General features: G+C 39.2%; 1 protein-coding gene and 1 pseudogene across 10 annotated transcripts in view; one reads left to right on the top strand and one right to left on the bottom strand.

Annotated features, from left to right (window-relative positions):
• TFDP2 (transcription factor Dp-2) overlaps positions 1–21,868 on the top strand; it is a 171,148-nt gene that overhangs the window by 123,575 nt on the left and 25,705 nt on the right. For all 10 annotated transcript variants that reach the window (XM_073803749.1, XM_073803746.1, XM_073803747.1 and 7 more), the window contains one exon: positions 18,623–18,785. In XM_073803749.1, coding sequence (XP_073659850.1) covers positions 18,623–18,785 — 163 coding nt within the window. The remainder of the gene's footprint in view (positions 1–18,622; positions 18,786–21,868) is intronic.
• On the bottom strand, positions 21,527–21,846 carry LOC117312120 (protein FAM32A-like; annotated as a pseudogene).

A 21,868-nucleotide genomic window follows, 5' to 3' on the forward strand; every position in this document is an offset into this window, starting at 1 on the left:
AGCGGCCATGGCTCACGGGTCCAGCCGCTCTGCGGCATGTGGGATCTTCCCGGACCGGGGCACGAACCCGTGTCCCCTGCATTGGCAGGCGGACTCTCAACCACTGTGCCACCAGGGAAGCCCAGCACAAGTTTTTTTAACCATATATTTAGCACTATTTAAGGCCTTAAAATGGAACTATTCATTAGTTATGATTGGTGGCACCTATGTATTGCAAATAATATAAAAAACAAGGTTCTTTTTATTCTTTATAAGAGAGAAAACTCTAAAGAGCACATATAAAAGTACCAGATTAAATTCTTTGGTATAGCCACTGATTCGACTTTCCCCTTCTACATTTGGTTCAGTGGCCTTTTTTCCTAGTGCTTTTTATTATTCTCTTTCTATTCTTTAATATAATTTTTCTATAATGAATCCTGTTCCCTCTCCCTAATCAAGCCACAAAAATTACTACGTGTGGTTTTCTTTTGTTGTTGTTGACCTTACAAATGTTATTTTCCTCCAAATTTATGTGTTTTTCTGTAATGCTGCGAAAAGTCTTCGGTTCCCTTTCCCCAAGTGCTGAGCTTCAAAAAGCCAGCTCTCAACCCAAAGTAATCTTCTTCATCTCTTTAATGTCTTATATGTTGATTTAGTATCATATGTAATTATTTGTATTACTGTTCCTCAGGGATATGGAGTGAGAGAGAGTGAAAGAGAGAGAGAGAGAGAGAAAACACACACACACATAGTCCCACATAGATAAATACCACCTTTTTATCCTCATCTTACACTTGACAGTACAACCTTAAGTATGTTTTACACAGCTATTCCTTCGTCAGGTTCATTTGCGAGAGCAAGTCAGTTTCTGAAGAAATTTTTTGTTGGTTAAAGATCCATTGAAGTATTCTCATTGGTTTTTTCCCCTGTGTTCTGATCCACTGGACTTGTTTGCAAAGAGCTTGTGGAAGGAGCTGCGAAAGCCCCGTTTCTGGTCTTGCCGGAGGTTTTGATCCTGAAAGATGTTTGCTAGCTTTCTTTTTCTCCCTTTGGACAGAATATGGTGGTGTCTTCTAAATGCATCTCTTCCAAATAGGGAAGGGGGACCTATTTGGGATCTCTTGGGTGGAAAGAAGGTCCTGGATGTGTGATGGGCAATGGCAATAGCTGGCATATGTTTTACTGTATTCCTGTCTTAAATGACTAAGATTTAGCACAGTGGTGTTTCACTGTTCCTTTGTGCTCATGTAATCTTAAGACCTTTTTTTAAAAATTCTGTTGGAATACAGTTAAAACCCTTTTATTTAGAATAAACTAATAATTTATAATAATATAATTTAAACTATAATAAGCTAATAAAAATCAATATAATATCTGTACTGCTTCAGTGATGTTTATGAAGTTGTTTGTTCAACAATTGTTTTTAAATTACTTTATTTATTTATTTAGTTTTGGCTGTGTTGGGTCTTTGTTGCCACGTGCAGGCTTTCTCTAGTTGTGGCTAGCGGGGGCTACTCTTCGTTGCAGTGTGCAGGCTTCTCATTGCGGTGGCTTCTCTTGTTGCGGAGCACGGGCTCTAGGCACGCAGGCTTCAGTAGTTGTGGCACACAGGCTCAGTAGTAGTGGCTCACAGGCTCTAGAGCACAGGCTGAGTAGTTGTGGCGCACAGGCTTACTTGCTCCGCGGCATGTGGAATTTTCCCGGACCAGGGCTCGAACCTGTGTCCCCGGCATTGGCAGGCAGATTCTTAACCACTGCGCCAACAAATATTTTGATGTGATAAATGTTGGTATATTCTAGGCATTGGCAAGAATAATAAACAAGATAGATAAGTCTCTGCCAGTTAAAGAGCTTATATTTGGGATGGGGGAGCAATAAACAAAATAAGATAATTTTAGATTGTGATAGGTGGTATGTAGAAAACTAAGAAGGACGATTTGTAGAGTATTGGAAGGATGGTGGCTACCTTAGAAAGGCCTTTCTAAGGGGGTGACATTTGAATGCAAGGAAGACAGGCATGTAAATACCCTCAGGGAGCCAGGGGTTCTAGGCAGAAGGAATGGCAAATGCAGAGATTCTAAGTGAGGAACGAGGTTGTTGTATTTGGGGAAGCACAGTGGCTTGGAGAGAGTGAGAAAGTCAAAGAGTGATGCGGGATCGGGATGGGGATGGAGAGGTAGGCAAGAGTCAGAACATGAAAAGCCTTGTAGGTCATGGTAGAGAATCTGGTTTTTATTCTAAACAGGGTTTTAAGTAGGGAAGTGACATGATCTAATTTACACTGACTGCTGAGGGGGAAATGGACTCTGAGAAGACAAGAACAGAAGCAGGAAAATCAGTTAGAAGGCTGTTGCAGGGCGCACTGGCCTGTCAGTGGAGATGGAAGAAAAAAATGGATAAATTTTGGAAATAGAATCAACAGGATTTATTGATAGATTAGATGAAGGGAAGAGAGAAATAAAAGATGGCTTCTGTTTTTTTGCAGTGAGAGCTGGGTGAATGTTGATGCCATTTAGACTTACTGTACTTAGGAGTAGGTTTGGGGAGGAATTGAGTTTTGTTTTGGACATATGAAGTTTGATAAGTTTATTAGTTATCTAAGTGATCATATCATTAGTGTATAAGTAGTATCATCAGCTTGTAATTCGTCACAGGCCTGGATGACATAACCCAGGGTGGGGAGAGAGTGAAGATCTGTAAGTGATCAACAATTATTTCCCATTCAACAACCCCCCCAACACACACACAGTGAACACATATGTACAGGAAAGTGGGGTTTGGGGTTTTTTTCCTAAATTATTTTACTAAATTACTAAATTATTTTGCTGATTTAAACATTCTAGTTAACTTATTTGAATGGGAAATGAGGTTTTTATTGTATATTTTATATAATTTCTTATGTAAATGGAATACATTTATTATAACTTATACCTGGAGTATACTGTTATACTACAAATTTGAGTTTTATATTACTTTTGTAAATAAATATAAATTATTATGGGAAAATATAAAAAGACAGATTGTGGATTCTAGTTAAGTGCCTGGAAAAATAAATACTTTTTATTCCTTGGGAGTAATTCTTTTAAATACTTCATATGAATATGAAATTATGAATACTTCAAATGAAATAAAATACAGCATGCTTTTCAAACTGTGCTGTATTAATAGTTTTATTTTCTTAAATATCAAAAAAATTTTCAATTTGGTTTTATTTGGCAAGGGATGCTTCCTACTGGTTCTTTTTTTTTTTTTGATTTAGGGACTAATAGAGATGATAGTGTGTACATCCTGTGGCCAAATTTTGGTGTTATTTGGAAAGAGGGTCTTGGTGTTTCGGAGAGCTCAGGTTTTAGGAAAATGTGTAAACTCTACTTATTTAAGGTTTAGAGGGCTTCCCTGGTGGCGCAGGGGTTCAGAGTCCGCCTGCCGATGCAGGGGACACGGGTTCGTGCCCCGGTCCGGGAGGATCCCACATGCCGCGGAGCGGCTGGGCCCGTGAGCCATGGCCGCTGAGCCTGCGCGTCCGGAGCCTGTGCTCAGCAACGGGAGAGGCCACAACAGTGAGAGGCCCGCGTACCGCAAAAAAAAAAAAAAAAAAAGATTTAGATAGGGAGCTTCCAGTTTGAGATGATGGGCTGAACACCCATTTTTAATCCCCAGCCCCTAAGATCGTAATAAAATTTTTTGTGTAAAAAAATAATAAAAAATAAATCTCTTAAATTGCCGTAAAACATGATAGAGGTGTAGATTTTCCAAGGACTTGAAGGTGAAAGCTGGTGTGATTATAATGATGACAAGTGAAAGTAGAGAAATCCACATCCCAAAATATGCATGGGAGAAGTCAGATTTGGAAGCTGCTCTCGCCTGCACTGACATGGAGAGGCCCCAGGGTCAGAGTTGACAGGTATTAAAAAACAAGAAGGAATTGGCAGGGGAGGTGCTGAGGGCAATGAAATGAAAACTATCCAAGGAACACCTGGGCCAGTGGAACCTTCTCAACCCTCCAGATCCACTGTCCCTACCATACTGTCTCCACACACATAAAAATTACGTGTTGTGGCATATATTAGTACTTCATTCCTTTTTATTGCCCAATTATATAACATTGTATGGATATACCACATTTTGTCTATATTTGTTCATTGATGATGGACATTTGAGTTGTTTTTACTTCTTGGCTATTATAACTACTGCTATGAACATTTGTGAACAAGTTTTTACGTGGATATAAGTTCTCATTTCTCTTGGATTATATACTTAGGAGTGGAGGTGCTAACAGACAGTTTCTAGAGTGGCTGTACCATTTTACATTCCCACCAGCAATAGGTTGCAGTTTCTCCACATCCTTGCCAATACTTATTCTCCATCTTTTTTTATTATAGCCATACTTGTAGATGTGAAATTGTATCTTTTTTTTTTTTTTTTTTTGCGGTACGCGAGCCTCTCACTGTTGTGGCCTCTCCCGTTGTGGAGCACAGGCTCCGGACGCGCAGTCTCAGCGGCCATGGCTCACGGGCCCAGCCTCTCCGCGGCATGTGGGATCTTCCCAGACCGGGCACGAACCCGGGACCCCTGCATCAGCAGGCGGACTCTCAACTACTGTGCCACCAGGGAAGCCCCTCATTTTGGTTTTGATTTGCATTTCCCTAATGGTTAGTGATGTTGAGCACCTTTTCATATCTTGTTTTCTTTTTATTGAAGTATAGCTGATTTATAATGTTGTGCTGATCTCTGCTGTACAGCAGAGTGACTCAGTTATACACGTATAGACATTCTCTTTTTTACATTCTTTTCCATTATGGTTTATCACAGAATATTGAATATAGTTCCCTGTGCTATACAGTAGGACCTTGTTGTTTATCCATCCTGTATATAATAGTTTACATCTGCTAATCCCAAACTCCCACTCCGTCCCTCTCCCACCCCCTCCCCCTTGGCAACTCTGTTCTCTATATCTGTGAGTCTGTTTCTGTTTTGTACATAGATTCATTTGTGCCATATTTCAGATTCCACATACAAGTGATACCATGTGGTATCTGTTTTTCTCTTTCTGATTTGCTTCACTTAGTATGATAATCTCTAGTTACATCCATGTTGCTCTAAGTGGCATTATTTCATTCTTTTTTGTGGCTGAGTAGTATTCCATTGTATATATGTACCACATCTTTATCCATTCATCTGTTGCTGGACATTTAGGTTGTTTCCATGTTTTGGCTATTGTGAATAGTGCTGCTGTGAACATAGGGGTGCATGTATCTTTTTGAATTATAGTTTTGTCTGGGTATATGCCCAGGAGTGGGATTGCTGGATCATATGGTAATTCTATTTTTAGTTTTCTGAGGAACCTCCATACTGTTCTCCATAGTGGCTGCGCCAGCTTACATTCCCACCAACAGTGCATGAGGGTTTTCTTTTCTCCACACCCTCTCTGGCATTTGCTATTTGTAGACTTTTTAATGATGGCCCAACTTTTTTAAAGATTTATTTATTTATTTATTATTTAATTTATTTATTTTTGGCTGTGTTGGGTCTTAGTTGTGGCACATGGGATCTTCACTGAGGCATGCGGGATCATTCCTTGTGGTGCGCGGGCTCTTCGTTTTGGCGCGCAGACTTCTCTCTAGTTGTAGTTTTCTCTTCTCTAGTTGTGGCATGCAGGTTCCAGGGTGCGTGGGCTCTGTAGTTGTGGCACACGGGCTTAGTTGCTCCGTGGCATGTGCGATCTTAGTTCCCTGACCAGGGATCGGACCTGCTTGCCCTGCATTATAAGGCAGATTCTTTACTACTGGACCACCAGGGAAGTCCCAGTGATGGCCATTCTGACTGGTGTGAGGTGGGTACCTTATTATTGTTTTGATTTGCATTTCTCTAATAATTAGTGATGTTGAACATCTTTTCTTGGGGCTACTGGCCATCTGTATGTCTTCTTTGGAGAAATGTCTATTAAGATCTTATGCCCATTTTTTGATTGGGTTGTTTGTTTTTTTGTTGTTGAGTTGTATGAGCTGTTTGTATTATTTTGGAAGTTAATCCCTTGTCTGTTGCATCATTTGCAAATATTTTCTCCCAGTCTGTAGGTTGTCTTTTTGTTTTTTTGTGTGTGTGTGTGGTTTCCTTTGCTGTGCAAAACCTTCTAAGTTTGATCCCATTTGTTTATTTTGTTTATATTTCTATTGCCTTGGGAGACTGACCTAAGGAAACATTGGTATGATTTATGTCAGAGCATGTTTTGCCTATGCTCTCTTCTAGGAGTTTTATGGTGTCATGTCTTATGTTTAAGTCTTTAAACCATTTTGAATTTCTTTTGTGCATGATGTGAAGGTGTGTTCTAACTTTATTGATTTACATGCAGCTGTCCCAAGTCTTTTTTTTTATTTTACTAGTATAAATATCTTATAAATAATTTCTGGCAGTTTCTAACCAATGAAATATATTGCATAATAAACCACCTCACATCTTCCAGGAAGAAAAAAACACTAAATTTCAATAGTAATGACATCACCCACTGAATTAGGACACAATTGAAATTTGCTTTAAATATTTCTTTGGGGAAGGGGATACACACTTCTACTCAATTAAGAGAAACATTTTTACAGTTCGGAGGTCTTTTGTTTTTTTTTTTTTTTTTTTTTTTTTTTTATCATGCCATGAATTCATAGGGACTGGGTTCTGGCAGCTCAGACTCCTTTCCATTGGTTCTCACAAAGTGTGCATCTCTAGGTGGAGCAGGCTGGTGCTTCAATTGAACCCAAGTCCCTTTCTCTTTGGCTTTTTTCTTTTTCTGATCATTTTCCTTCACACATTTCAGGAAGCCATCTTAGCTCTTAGAGTGCCTAATTTGCTTCATAATCTCTTTGCAGGAGTCTTGCCTTTAACTTGTTTGTTTACAACAGTGCCAACAGCAGCTGGGTGACATTGTAGACTCTTCTGGTAGCATTTGTGGGGTGTTCCCTTTTGAACAGTGCCCATTCCCTTGATGTCTACAATATCATCTTTCTTGTAGATTGGCATATTTGTAGCCAAAGGAACAACTCCATGTTTTCTAAAAGGCCTAGAGAACATATAGCGGGTACTCCTCCATCCCTTTTGTGTTGATCATTTTGGTGAATTACTAGAAGATGGCATTCTTGCTGAAAGGAAGTCTAAATATGTTCCTTGAAAAACTCTATTCCGATCTTTTGGGTTGTTGTTGTTGTTTTTTCTATTGAGTTGTAAGAATTCTTTATGGATTATAGATACAAGACCCTTATCTGATACATGATTTGCAAAAATATTCTCCTATTCTATGGATTGTTTTTTCACCTACTTGAAGCACAGAAGTTTTAAATTTTGATTATGTTTATCTGTTGGGTTTTTTTTTCTTCTTGTGTTACTTATGCTTTTGGTGTCCTATCTTATTTAAAAAAAAAATTGTCAAATCCAAGATCACAAAGACTTAACGCTTATATTTTCTTCTAAGAGTTTTATGGCTTTGCTCTTACATTTAGATCTTTGATCCATCTTGAGTTAATTTTTGTCGCATGTGACATTATAAGGTTAATTTGTCTAATGTAACCCAAAAGCGTATAGAAGATACGTGAAAATGTAGACATTTATTTTTATAACATTTTTCAACCATTTAAATTTATAAAATAAGCCTGTTTTAAATTTATCATTTTAAATTATTAGCTAAATTAGAAAAGTTTAACTTTAAGTTTTTTTAAGTTTAACAAAGCTAAATTAACTTTGGGTTTTTTTGGCCGCACTGCGCAGCACATGCAACTTCCCCCACCAGGGATTGAACCTGCGTCCCCTGCAGTGGAAGCACGGAATCTTAACCACTAGACCGATAGGGAAGTCCTGAGTTATTTTGGTTTTAACCCTCATTTTGTGGTGGGGAAACAAGCATTCCTGAACTATTTTTGTCAAGAAAAGGCACATCTTTTCTGAATGTGGTGACAGTAGTAGTAAGCCAGATGTGACAATGGAAATAGTTTAAAGAATGAAGAACAATAAAGTTTGTTTTGCTCAGAAGCATGTTCCCTTGTATACTGAGTTTGGCTTTTTTCGAAATAATGATGAAATGCTAAAACCACAACATCTTATTTTATAGATATTCAGGCTCGTGAAGCCATCAACACTTAAGCACAAAAGACAACAAAACATAAATAAGTTCAAAAGCAAAAAAACCACTGAGAAAATAAATAAGAAATTATTGTGCATCTGTTGCCACTAGCCATCTGCAGAACTTTTTCACCATCCCATACTGCCACTCCTTACTGATTAAGCAATAACTCCCCACTTTCTCCTCTTCCAGTCTGCGGTAACCATAGTTTTACTTTCTGTCTCTATAAATTTGACTATTTTAGGTGCCTCATATAAGAGGAATCATACAATGTTTACCCTTTTGTGTCTGGCTTATTTCACTTATCATGTCTTCAAGGTTCATTCATGTTCTATCAGAATTTCATTTTTTTAAAAGCTGAGGAATCTGTTATGTGCATTTACCACATTCTGTTTATTCATTCATCTATTGATAGATATTTGGGTTGTTTTCACCTTTTGGCTATTGTGAATACTGCTGGTATGAAAGTGGGTATACAAACATCTGTTGGAGACCCTACTTTAAATTTCTTTGGGTATATACCCTAACGTGGAATTGCTGGATCATATGGTAATTATATGCTCAGTTTTTTGTGGAACTACCATAGTATTTTCTACAATGGCTGCACCGTTTTACATTCCCACCAGCAGTGCATGAAGGCTCCAATTTTTCCACATCCTCCCAACACTTAACTGTTTTTTGTTGTTGTTTTTAATAATAGCCATCCTAATGTGTGTGAGTGGTGTCTCATTGTGGGTTTGATTTGCATTTCCCTAGTGATTAGCGATGTTGATCGTCTTTTTATGTACTTACTGGCCATTTGTATATCTTCTTGGAAGAAACATCTTTTCAAGTCCTTTGTCCATTTTTGAGTTGAGTTGTTTTTGTTGTTGTTGAGTTCTTTATATAGCCTTTTACCTTTTAATGTTCTTTTACTAGAGGTGTTGTTCACTTAACTTTTAAAGAAGTGGTTTATAGAATTGGTCGCAGAACCAAATCTCCTATCTGTGTACTGCAGGTATTAGCTATTCTAAATTCTGTTGAATTTTAATGTAGACATTGATTGGGTTTCGGCATGCTGCTCCACCAGCCTTCCAAAGGTCAGGCTTAATTTCTTTTTTTAAAAAAGTTAATTAACTAATTTATTTATTTTTGGCTGCGTTGGGTCTTCGTTGCTGCGTGTGGGCTTTCTCTGGTTGCGGCGAGTGGGGTCTACTCTTCGTTGCGGTGCGCAGGCTTCTCATTGCGGTAGCTTCTCTCGTTGCGGAGCACAGGCTCTAGGTGCGCGGGCTTCAGTAGTTGTGGCACGTGGGCTCAGTAGTTGTGGCTCGCGGGCTCTAGAGCGCAGGCTCAGTAGTTGTGGCGCACGGGCTTAGTTGCTCTACGGCATGTGGGATCTTCCTGGACCAGTTTTATATGTGATGTATGATTTAATCCTCACAGCAAGATGGGTATTTATGTCTGTATTTTTCAGATCAACGAAAACTGTGGGATCAGAGTTAAATGAAGTAAACTGCTGAAAATATATAGTTAATAAATAGTTTACCAGTGTTGATACTTAGCCACAGCTTTCTTCAAGTCTATCAATTCGTACACTGAACTAACCGTATAAAACTCATACTGTAGTCTTATATCTGTGTTTCGAGAATATGTTCATAAGCATTTAATAGTTGTTAAAAATCTAGTTATTCCTATCTAGTTTCTTCCTTTAAATATTATCCAGGTATGACTGTAGAGGGCAAATTAGTCAAGTGATCCCCCCAAAACTACTGTATGATTGTCTTATTACTCTTTTTAAAAAAGACCTACAATTATATGAAAAACAACAACCCTGCTTCATCCCTGGCTTTTAAAAAGTATGTAAACACTGAGTTAAGGATTTTATTTACTTTAAGCCATTGTCCAATTCTTAACATAAATGTAAAATCCCACACACAACGTATTTCTTTCAAAATAACTCCTGTCTCTAGCAATTCTTAAGTATTTTGTTACCTAACTTGCACTAATTACGTAAATTTAGGTGTGACTAGCCATTTATGTCTGAATACACTAAACTCTAAGGACAGATCAGCGTAGAGTGGGTTGTGTGGGGAAATGTATGTAGCAGACAGGAATTGATGAATTCTTTTGAGAAATGAAATTACTTAGTCCAATGACTGGTACACACTTAAATTCAGGGAGTGTATGCTCTTTACTACCATTAGCACCAGGTTATTAGGGTTATGTAGAAAGGTCACCAGGATGGCCATGTGGAGGAGGGATTGAAAGCCCTCGCCTCTACGCAGCACAAAGGAAAAGAGTTATATGGCTCCAGTTATATTCTTTTTTTTTCCTTTTTAAAAAAAAAAACTTATTGAAATATAGTTGATTTACAGTATTAGTTTCAGGTGTACAGCAGAGTGATTCAATTATATATTGTTTGTGTCTGTATATATATATATATATTTTTTTCAGATTCTTTTCCCTTATAGGTTATTATAAGATATTGAGTATGGTTCCCTGTGCTATACAGTAGGTTCTTGTTGGTTATCTATTTTATATATAGTAGTGTGTATATTCTAACCCCAAACTCCTAGTTTATCCTCCTTCCCTCACGCTTTCCCCTTCAGGAACCATAAGTTTGTTTTCTATGTCTGTGAGTATATTTCTGTTTTGTAAAAATAAGTTAATTTGTATCATTTTTAAAAATATTCTGCATATAAGCAATATCATATGATATTTGTCTTTCTCTTTCTGACTTCACTTAGTATGATAATCTCTTGGTCCATCCATGTTGTTGTAAGTGGCATTATTTCGTTCTTTTTTATGTCTAGTTATATTCTGAGAGAGATTATGAGGGCCTGAACTTACGGCAGTGGGAACAGAGAGAAGAGGTTGAATTTAAGAACTCTTTAGGACAAGACTTAGATTAGATTTGACAGAATTAGACTGATTAGATAGAAAGGGAGATTAGGATGAATCTGTTGTTTCTGGCTCGGGTGATTGGGTGGATGGTGCCGTCACTCACCTAGATGAGAACTGGAGTAGGTTCAGGAGTTATGGATTGGACATGTTGAGTTCTCCTTTGTATTAATACGGTATTGTGATGTATAAGGACCCCTTCCTGAGAAGGCTGGGCTGAGTGGAGGAAACTGAGCCTAAGGACTAAATCTATGTAAATAACCGAGGATATGCTAGAACCATTATTTTTCTCTTCTTTTTTAAAAAACTCTTTATTTTGGAGAAATTTAAATATAGAAGTACATGATTCATATTATGAGCCTCCTATGTACCCGTCTCTGAACTTAAGCAATAATGGTGTATCTTGTTTTGTATATACCCCTTCTACATTATTTTATTTATTTTTTATTTTTGGCTGTGTCAGGTCTTAGTTGCGGCACACAGGAACTTTTGTTGCCGTGTGCGGGCTCTTCGTAGCAGTGCGTGGGTTTCTCTCTAGTTGTGGTGCATGGGCTCCAGAGCACACGGGCTCAGTGGTTGCGGTGCACAGCTCTCTAGTTGTGGTGTGCAGCCTCCAGAGCACATGGGCTCTGTAGTTGTGGCACGCAGGCTCTCTAGTTGTGGTGTATGGGCTTAGTTGCCCCACAGCATGTGGGATCTTAGTTCCCTGACCAGGGATCGAGCCCACGTCGCCTGCATTGGAAGATGGATTCTTAACCACTGGACCACCAGGGAAGTCCCTATCCCTTCTATATTATTTTAAAGCAAATCCAGGACATCCTATCATCTTCATCGTATCTCAGTATTTATTTCTAAAAAGACTCATTTTTAAACATATCATTATTATACCTAAGAAAATTAGCAGTAATTCCTTAATATCAAATATCTAGTAAGCATTCAGATTTCGAGTTGTTTCAAATGTCATGTTTTGTTTGTTTGCTTTTCTTAAAATTTTGTCAAATAAAATACAGATACAGAAAATCACCAAAAAGCAAATGTATAACTAATGAGTTACTCTAAGGCAAACACTCTTGTAACCATCACCAGATGAGGAAGTAGAACCCCAGAAGCCCCTCCATATGCCCCCATCCCCTCTCTCCCCTATAAATAACCATTACCCTGATTTTTATAGTTATCACTTTCTTGCATGTTTAATTAGTTTTATCACCTAAATGTGCATCCTTTGGAACATTTTAGTCTTGCTCACTAAAAACAAAAGTTGATTGTGTTTTATATATAGAATTTTCCTCTGTCCCATTATTTTCCTATACTTTAGTTGTGGAAGGAACTAGGCCATTTGACCTATCAAATTTCCCACAGTCTAGATTTCGCTGGTTGCACACTCACGTGCATCTCAGTATGTTTCTCTGTTCCCTGTATTTCTGTAGTTTGGCAGTAAGATTCAGAGGCTTTATTAGACTGACGTTTGATCCTTTGGCTGGAATATAGGTAGTAGTGTGTTCTTCCGTTAAAAGGCACATAACATTTGATTATCTCTCTTTTTATGATGTGAACACCACTGATGCTTAATGCTTGTATCTGTTCATTCATGGTGTGTGGCTGTTAGTGTTATTCTGTCACTTCTACTTCATTTACTACAGGCACTACTTTTATATAAAGACTCTTTTCCTCTTCTACAGTTTGTTTACCTGAAGGGACAGTTTATATAGGAAAGCAGAATAAAGCGTGATCCCTTCCCTTTACTGACCAGTTTTCAAGATGATGAGTTTGTTTCTGTCTTCCTCCAAAGGTGAACAAGTCTTCCCTTTAAAAAATATCATTATAGGGACTTCCCTGGTGGTCCAGTGGTTAAGACTCTGTGCTCCCAATGCAGGGGGCACAGGTTCGATCCCTGACTGGGGAACTAAGATCCCGCATGCCACACAATGTGGCCTAAAAATATCATTATAAGGCTTCCCTGGTGGCGCAGTGGTTGAGAGTCTGCCTGCCGATGCAGGGGACGCGGGTTGGTGCCCCGGTCCGGGAAGATCCCACATGCCGCGGAGCGGCTGGGCCCGTGAGCCATGGCCGCTGAGCCTGCGCGTCCGGAGCCTGTGCTCCGCAACGGGAGAGGCCACAACAGTGAGAGGCCCGTGTACCGCAAAAAAAAAAAAAAAAAATCATTATAAACTCATGAATGTAAACGTATTTGATGGGTTTCATACAATGCAATTGTCACTATTAAAACTTAAATTGTCCCGTCTTAGGTCTGTGGGAGCCTCTTCTATAATACTTGACTCATAAGTCCTTTTGATATGACCCTAGATGACTTTGATAGCTTGTTTGTTATCTGGTGTGGCAAGATGTTCCAAGTTCATCTTGTCCATTTCCTGCCCTGTACATGGAATCAGCCATTTCTCTAAGAAGCTCTGGTTTCCTTTAGGGTGAATTATATGTCAAGCTCCAGTTAGGGGCTAAGGATGCTCTCTGCTACCAGGTTGGTCATATTTTCTAGTCCTTTTAAATGGAGAGAGCTAAGATACACACCCACAAAGATACAGTACTTCATGAGTTCATATTGATATTTCCAATTCAAATCTTATTAAACCTCTTCTCCATTACATCCCAATCCTCTTTTTTCCATTCCAAGAATCTTGATCTTTAAGGATGTTGGGGATGAGATGTTAGAATTAATGTATATGGTAATTACTCGTTGACTTTATCCCATAGTACATGCTCAATAGTCCCAAATAATAATACTAATATAATCATTAACATGATTATTGAAAACATTAAAAAAATTTTTTACATATGCTCTCTCCATTCTCTTCCCATTCTTCTAATGGTCATACATAATAGTCCCACAGTATTTGAGCATTTGCCTATTTAAATACTATACTCTCTGCCTCTTAGCCCTCATTTTGTCTCACGTCTACAGGTAACTATACATAAACACTCACAAGGCCTTTATGTCAATGTTTCTTTAGTCATTCTGATTGTCTAAGTCAGTTATGCTGGATACAAAAATCCTTGTCTCATACTTTCTTTCAAATTCTTAAATATATTAATATTCTTCTAATGTAACAATTTGCTGTTGAAAAATAGGATACTCTCTTTTTCTAGATACCTAAAAAGTTCTTTGAAATACAGCAGTTTTACTAGAATGTTTTGGTGTTTGTCATTCTAGGCTGATAGTCTCTTTTTCCTTTTATTTCATGAACACTTTCTTGACTTACTTAGCATTTAGTATTTATTCTGTTCCCTTGCCTTGATTTTCTTCTTCAGATCCTCTTATTGTCTATATATTCTTCGCCTCCCTCCAATATTTCTAATTTTCTCTTGAATATCACTCGTGGGAGTCATACGGGCTAGATTGTTGCAACCTCTTCAGTCTTTGTTGGCAGCCTCTTGCACTCAGCTGGTACTGAGAGGTCAAAACTCCTTCTCATTTCAACTGCTGCTCTCAAATTGGCCTGTTGTGCTTTCTAGCAAATTCTTGTTGCCTATTTTGGGCTTATTCTGTTCTGAGTTCCATTAAATGCAGCCTCATTGAATCTCTCTTTTTCTGCCCACGCAGACACTACCGTGTAGGCCTTTTGGCTATTGGTAGTTTGTATTCTGGCATTTGTTGAAGGTACTTTGTCATCTAGTTTTGTTGTAAATGTTGTCGAGGGGTTTAGGTTTTGCTGCCTAGTCGTTCCATCTGTTTTTATGTGGGGATTTGGAGAGTTTGAGAACTACGCTGCTATTGCTGTGTTCCCAGACTCCCCCATAACTGGGGTGTGTGTGTGTGTTTACAGTCTGTATGAATCAGAATTTAAATAAATTGATGTCTTTTATAATCTGTAGATTCCCCCTCTGTATGTCTCTCACTCTTTCGCTCCTCTTTTCCCTTACAAATTATTAGTTGAAGAAACTCCATTATATGTCCTGAAGAGGAATCCTAAAGATTTTGCGTATCGCATCTCTCTTGTATAGTTTAACGTGTTCTTCTGTCCTCGGTATTTCCTTCAAACTGGTAGGTGGAGCTGGAGTCTTGAACAGATTCAGCTTCCATCATAGGTTGTACATTCAAAAAACAAACAAAACACTGGATGGGCCAACTCAAGGAAAGCAAACAATACAGAAACAGAAGCACTCCATTTGCAAAGTTGACATTGAAGAATAGGCAGTTCCATAGAAACAGAAAATAGAATAGTGGTTGCCAGGTACAGGGGGCAGGGAGGCTGAGGAGTGACTGCTCATGGGTACAGAGTTTCCTTTTAGGATGAAGAAATTAGGTTGTGGTGATGGTTGCACAACTTCTGAAAACCACTGAATTGTATACTTTAAAAAGACGAAGTTCATGGTACGTAAATGGTATTTCAGTAAAGCTGTCATCTTGTAAAAGGAAGTTAGATTTGAAAAGGAAGAGGGTTACCTAATTCTCTGAGACTGGTAGGAAGGAGAGTTGGCATGGGTACACGTGCTGATAAGTTTGTAAGTGACCTCTCCCACTAGCTGTAGACTAATATATTCAACTATCTATTGAATACACCCATTTGGATGTTCTATAGGCATGTCAAACTCAACATCATTGCTGCCCGATAGCATGTAATACAAGACACATGTAAGTTTTAATTTTCCAGCAGCCAATTTAAAAAGTAGATGGAGGGCTTCCCTGGTGGCGCAGTGGTTGAGAGTCCGCCTGCCGATGCAGGGGACACGGGTTCGTGCCCCGGTCCGGGAAGATCCCACATGCCACGGAGCGGCTGGGCCCGTGAGCCATGGCCGCTGAGCCTGCGCGTCCGGAGCCTGTGCTCCGCAACGGGAGAGGCCACAACGGTGAGAGGCCCGCGTACCGCAAAAAAAAAAAAAAAAAGTAGATGGAAGTATGTGAAATTGATTATATATCTTTTATTTAATCTAGTATATCTAAAATAATATATTTCCGCATGTAGTTATAAAAATTATACATGAGCTCTTTTACCTTCATTTCTCATGAAGGTCTTTGAAATGCAGTGTGTATTTCACACTGACAGCATACCCAATTCAGACTTGGCACATTCCAGGTGTTCAACAGACACATGTGGGTTACACCTAGAGTACTGGACAGTGCAAATGAGAAGGTTTAAAATGGAATTCATGAATTCATTCCTGTCTCCTTGATCTCAGTAAATGACCCCTCCTTTTAAGGATCATTGTCCTATTTCTTCTTCCTTACAATCCACATCGATCAATCATTTAGTTCCATTGATTTTTTTTTTTTTTTTTTTTTTGGCTGCGTTGGGTCTTCGTTTCTGTGCGCGGGCTTTCTCTAGTTGCGGTGAGCGGGGCACTACTCTTTGTTGCGGTGCACGGGCTTCTCATTGCGGTGGCTTCTCTTGTTGTGGAGCACGGGCTCTAGGCACGTGGGCTTTAGTAGTTGTGCCTCCCGGGCTCAGTAGTTGCAGAGTGTGGGCTCTAGGGCATGCGGGCTTCAGTAGTTTGGCGTGCAGGCTCAGTAGTTGTGGCTCATGGGCTTAGTTGCTCCGCAGTATGTGGGATCTTGCTGGACCAGGGATTGAACCTGTGTCTCCTGCATTGGCAGGCAGATTGTTAACCACTGCGCCACCAGGGAAGTCCTCCACTGGTTTTTATCTTTAACATTTTTGCAAATCCATCTCTTCTTATCCGGTCCTACCAGTTTCCTGAAATTCAGCACTGCTTGCCTGGGCTATTACAGTAGCCTCTCAACAGGTCTTCCTGTTTCTGTTTCTGCCCTTCGTAAGTTACTCTGCTGCCAGAATCTCTGCCTCACTGATAATTTCACCAGGCCACTCCCCCACTCAATACCATTTAGTGGCATCCCAGTATTTCAATAGTAGTCTGTGACCACAGTGAGTACTACACAGATGATTGGGAGTGTGGGAAAAAGAAAGTAGACATCTGTCCTTATTCTTTTGAAAAGTACATTTAGCATATATTTCTTAATGGACATAACACAGTAGAACATGTAAATAACTTATAAACAAATATAATTATACTGATGGAATATGATAAAGTCTAGGTTCCTTTGCATAGCAAACTCCCCATTTCCCCTTTCCCTCCAGCCTCTGGCAGGCACCATTCTACTCTCCGCTTCTGTGAGTTTGACTATTTCAGATCCCTCATGTGAGTGGAATCATGCAATGTTTGTCCTTCTGTGACTGGCTCATTTCACTTAGCATGATGTCCTCCAGGTTCATCCATGTTGTCACATATGGCAGGGTTTTATTCTTTTTCAAGACTGAATAATATTCCAGTGTGTATGTGTGTATATATATATACATACACCCCCCCCATATTTTCTTTATCCATTCATCCATCTATGAGTTTTCCATATCTTGACTATTGTGAATAAAGCTGCAATGAACATGACCGATATATCTCTTTGAGATCCTGATTTCAATTCTTTTGGGTATATACCCAGAAATGGGATTGCTGGATTATATGGTAGTTCCATTTTTAATTTTTTGAGGAACCTCCATATTTTTTTTCCATAGCAGCTGTACCATTTTTACATTCCCACCAACAATGTGCAAGGGTTCTATTGTAATTTCTCTACACTCTCACCAACACTTGTTATCTTTTTTTTTTAAATAATAGTCGTCCTGACAGGTGTGAGATCATATGTCATTGTGGTTTTGATTTGTGTTTCTCTTACGATTAGTGATGTTGAACACCTTTTCATATAGCTGTTGGCCATTTGTATGTTTTCTTTGGAGAAATGTCTATTCATGTCCTTTGCCTATTTTTTAATTGTGTTATTTGTTTTGCTATTGAGTCGTAGATGTTTCTTAGATATTTTAGATATTAACCACTTACCACATAAAGGGTTTGCAAATATTTTCTCCCATTCCATGGATTTCCTTTTCATTTTGTTGATTCTTTTCACTGATTCTTACTCCAGGAAGACTTCCTCCAGTTAGACTAGATATCCCTCTTCCCAGTTCCCATAGAACATTGTGAATAACTCTGACTTGGCACTTACGTCATTATATTAGAATTATCTGTCATTATATGTCGGCTTTGTCTCTCTTCCGGCCTCAAGACTCATTGAGGGAAAGGATTTTGCCTCGGTTATCATTTTTGTACTTCTAGTCCCTAATACAGTTCCTATTATATAATTGGTACTCAGATATTAGTAGAACTAAACTGTGCCCCTGAAATTTTAATGATTAAGTTATCAAAGGTTAGACCTAGGCATTAACCTAACTTAAGATAACCGAAGATGTAGATTCGTTATTAATACCAATGACCTCTGATTGAAAATTGAGTAGATAACTGAACCTGAAAACAGTGGTATTTTTAATTTTAGGTGGAAAAAAAAAAGCTGCACCATATATAGAATAAAAAATGATAAGTATTGAGAATATAAACTGCAAGTGCAGAGTTTTTGTCTGTTGTTTTCACGGATCTTCTCCCAATGTGTAAAACAGTCCCTGGCACATAATAATAAGTAACTGGTCAGTAAATATTTATTGAATAAATGAATGGGCATAGAAAAGCACTCTAGCTTTACACTTTATTAGGCTTTTAAGGCAAAAATTAAGTTTAAAACATTTCCTTATCTCTAATTCAATGAAAAATCGATCAAATTCCTGTCTTCTCACATTATTTTACGTTTTGTAAAGGAAATCTCTAAAGTATAATGGAGTATAATTTTTTTTTCTCTTTTAGCAAACGAAGCAAAAAAGGAGATAAAAATGGAAAAGGCTTGAGACATTTTTCAATGAAAGTGTGTGAGAAAGTTCAGCGGAAAGGCACAACATCATATAATGAAGTAGCTGATGAGCTGGTGTCCGAGTTCACCAATTCCAATAACCATCTGGCAGCCGATTCGGTAGGTAGATCATGCACTTGACATTGACTGTGATGAGTGATGCAGCGGTGTCCCTCTCTGGGTTGTCTGTGTCAATTCGGGGATTCGGACAAGCTAGGGAATCCCCAACTCCTCCTTTACTTGAGGGTTTCATAATTGTCTTGGGGAATTTTGTTGTTTTGATTTTTTGTTGTTTTGTCTTAGAAGGAATTCTTTTACTATTTATTTAAACATAAAGATGGACAAGTATTTTTTAAATGTCTTTGGGGGTTATTGAAGAAACATACTTTGTAAAAATATGCTTTTTATATTTGAATGACTTCAAATACATTGCTGAGCCTTTTAGTGTTTCTTCCATGTCTAAGTCAATAAGAAAATTGTATCTCGTTTTTAATTGAAAAAATACTACATGAACATGTTTATAAAAATTCACTTGTACCGAAGAGTATGTAATAAAAAATATCTCTCCTCTACCACAGACCCTAATCTGCCTCCCCAAAGGCACTCTTCACTATTACCAGATTCCTGAGTATCATTCCAGACATTCTATATGCATATATATATAATAAAATTTATTTCTTTTATTATTGTAAACCCAAATGTGATTATGCTTTTGTATGCTTCATTTTATTTTAGTCATTTATTTTTAAAATTTATTTATTTATTTTTGGTTGCGTTGGGTCTTCGTTGCTGTGCGTGGGCTTTCTCTAGTTGTGAGTGGGAGCTACTCTTCGTTGCAGTGCGCGGGCTTCTCATTGTGGTGGCTTCTCTTGTTGTGGAGCATGGGCTCTAGGCGTGTGGGCTTCAGTAGTTGTAGCACACGGGCTAAGTAGTTGTGGCGCACAGGCTTAGTTGCTCCACGGCATGTGGGATCTTCCCAGCCCAGGGCTCGAACCTGTGTCCCCTGCATTGACAGGCGGATTCTTAAGCACTGTGCCGCCAGGAAAGCCTGCATGCTTCAGTTTTAATTTTATTTTCTTAGCAATATTTATCTTAGAGCCTCTTTTTTTAGCACGTATAAATCATTCTCACTTTTTAAAAATGGAGATAAAATTACATGCAGGGAGGGAAATACACATGTCTTAAGTGTGCAATTAAATTATTTTTTCCTTATCTGTTGGGGGAATAATTTACATACAATAAGATGTATTCATTTCAAGTGTAAAATTCAGTGAGTTTTGACACTTGTATGCACCTGTGTCATCACCACCATAATCAAGGCACAAAACATTTACATCACTCCCAAAAGGTTCTTCCTGCCTTTGTCATCCATCCCTCCCTCTCCCTCTATCTCCAGGCAACTGCTGATATGCTTTTTATCATTATAAATCAGTTTGCATTTTATTTAAATGTAGTCATACTATAGGTATTCCACAACAGTATTAAGTAATAGTAGTAACTGTAGTCATATTGAGTCTTTAATTCTTGACAGTAGAAATATTTGTAGTTTTGCAACCTTAATTATGATAAAGGTTTTATTTTGAGATGATAGTAACCATAACTTAATTTTTTAATGAATGTTTATTTCTTTTTTCTTAATTAAAACAATTAGGAATGGATGCCGAGTTTAATCAAACTCTGGATAGTTTCCTGGAATTTTAGGATTTTTACACTGGTATTAATGAATGAGATTGGTGAGGGTTGTTTTTACTTTTGTTTTTACCATCTTTGCTGTTTTTTTAATAACTTTTTTCCCTTTATTCTGCAGTTCACATGAGTCCCAGACTGGTTTCTCTTCTGGCTTTGTTATTCTTTCAGTGTCTTTGTCAATACAGACATTTCTCCCAGTAGCATATGCAGTTTGATCCCTATCTAGTGAGTACACGTATAGGCCTTCAAAGTTCCTGGTTCTCCAGCATCAGAACCTGGGTCCTCCTTTTTGACTGCACCCATGTCTGTCTGTGCTGGGACTCTGCCGCCTTGGTCCCATCACCCTTGAGGTATCCTTAGGCCAGGAACGCCAAACACATTAACGTGCCAAGTCTGAATAAATACGGGAACTACTTCGATCTTAGCGTTGAGAGTAGGGAAGCAGACTGTGTCTGAGTTCTGTTACAAAGAATGCTGTACGCGATTAGCAGCGTCTGCCTTGGCAACACTCACTAGACATGTCGGGAATGGAGTATTGGGAGGAGAGGCTACGAGCTGGCCCAGATTCAGAAAGGGACAAGGGGTATATTCCATCGTCACCTTAGGTAGTTGTTCTGCCGCCCAGGCTGCGTTGTCTCATGGGCCAGGTGGCTGGGGAGGGTGACTGAAGGCTCCCCAGGCTCTTGGTGGAAGAGCAGAAGCCCCAAGCTAGAGGGAGCTTGGCAGGGCAGCCCATGCAGGGCCCGAAGGGGGTGTACATGCTGCAGGCTGCCCTGGCATCAGCTCCTTGTCCTCTGGAGTCAGCCTCACGCAGGCAAAGGCAGCTGGATGGCTGTCAAAGAGGCAGATGCAGCTCAGGGGTGAAAACACTCTTCCATGGCACTTACCCAGAAACAACCTTAATCTCTGGATAAACTTGCAAAAATTCCCATTCCAAACTAAAATGGTTTACCTCCTGTGTGCTACCAAGAAATCAAAATAGAATAAAAGGACAGTCTTACTTTAATCAAGTCCGGAATGAGGGCACACTGCTTTGAAAAGCACTGTCTCAGCAGAAGACACAAGGGTGTGTGTAAAAGAATGTTTCTGGAAAATACCAAAGGCACCAAACATACCCCCAGCTTTGCCTTCTGCTTCCCTTCCGTGCCACCCCATACCCTGGGGCAGGGAAGCTACTTTTCCCAGCTGACGCTGGGCATGTCACAGTGCTCCGTGAGCGTGTCCAGGTCTGTGTTGAGTCCTCTGCTCTCGGTTTGTGGGTTTGGGATGCTTTCTTCAGGGTCCTCTCCATTTGCTGCATCTCCTCCAAGGCCACCTGGGCCGAGGTCCACATTTCCAGGCCACACCTCTTCTCCTTGTTCTTTGTGCTCATTCCCATCGCTTCCAGGCGTTTTGCCTTGTCTTTGTCCTTTTTCTTCTGCTTGGTCATGCTGAGCTCTGCCACACCTTTCAGCTTCAAGGGCCCCTTTTGGACCTGCTCGCAGGCCTCCATGGCGCCCGTCTGCAGTTCGGTA

The sequence above is a fragment of the Tursiops truncatus genome, chromosome 4 (assembly GCF_011762595.2).
Source record: "Tursiops truncatus isolate mTurTru1 chromosome 4, mTurTru1.mat.Y, whole genome shotgun sequence".
NCBI lineage: Eukaryota > Metazoa > Chordata > Mammalia > Artiodactyla > Delphinidae > Tursiops > Tursiops truncatus.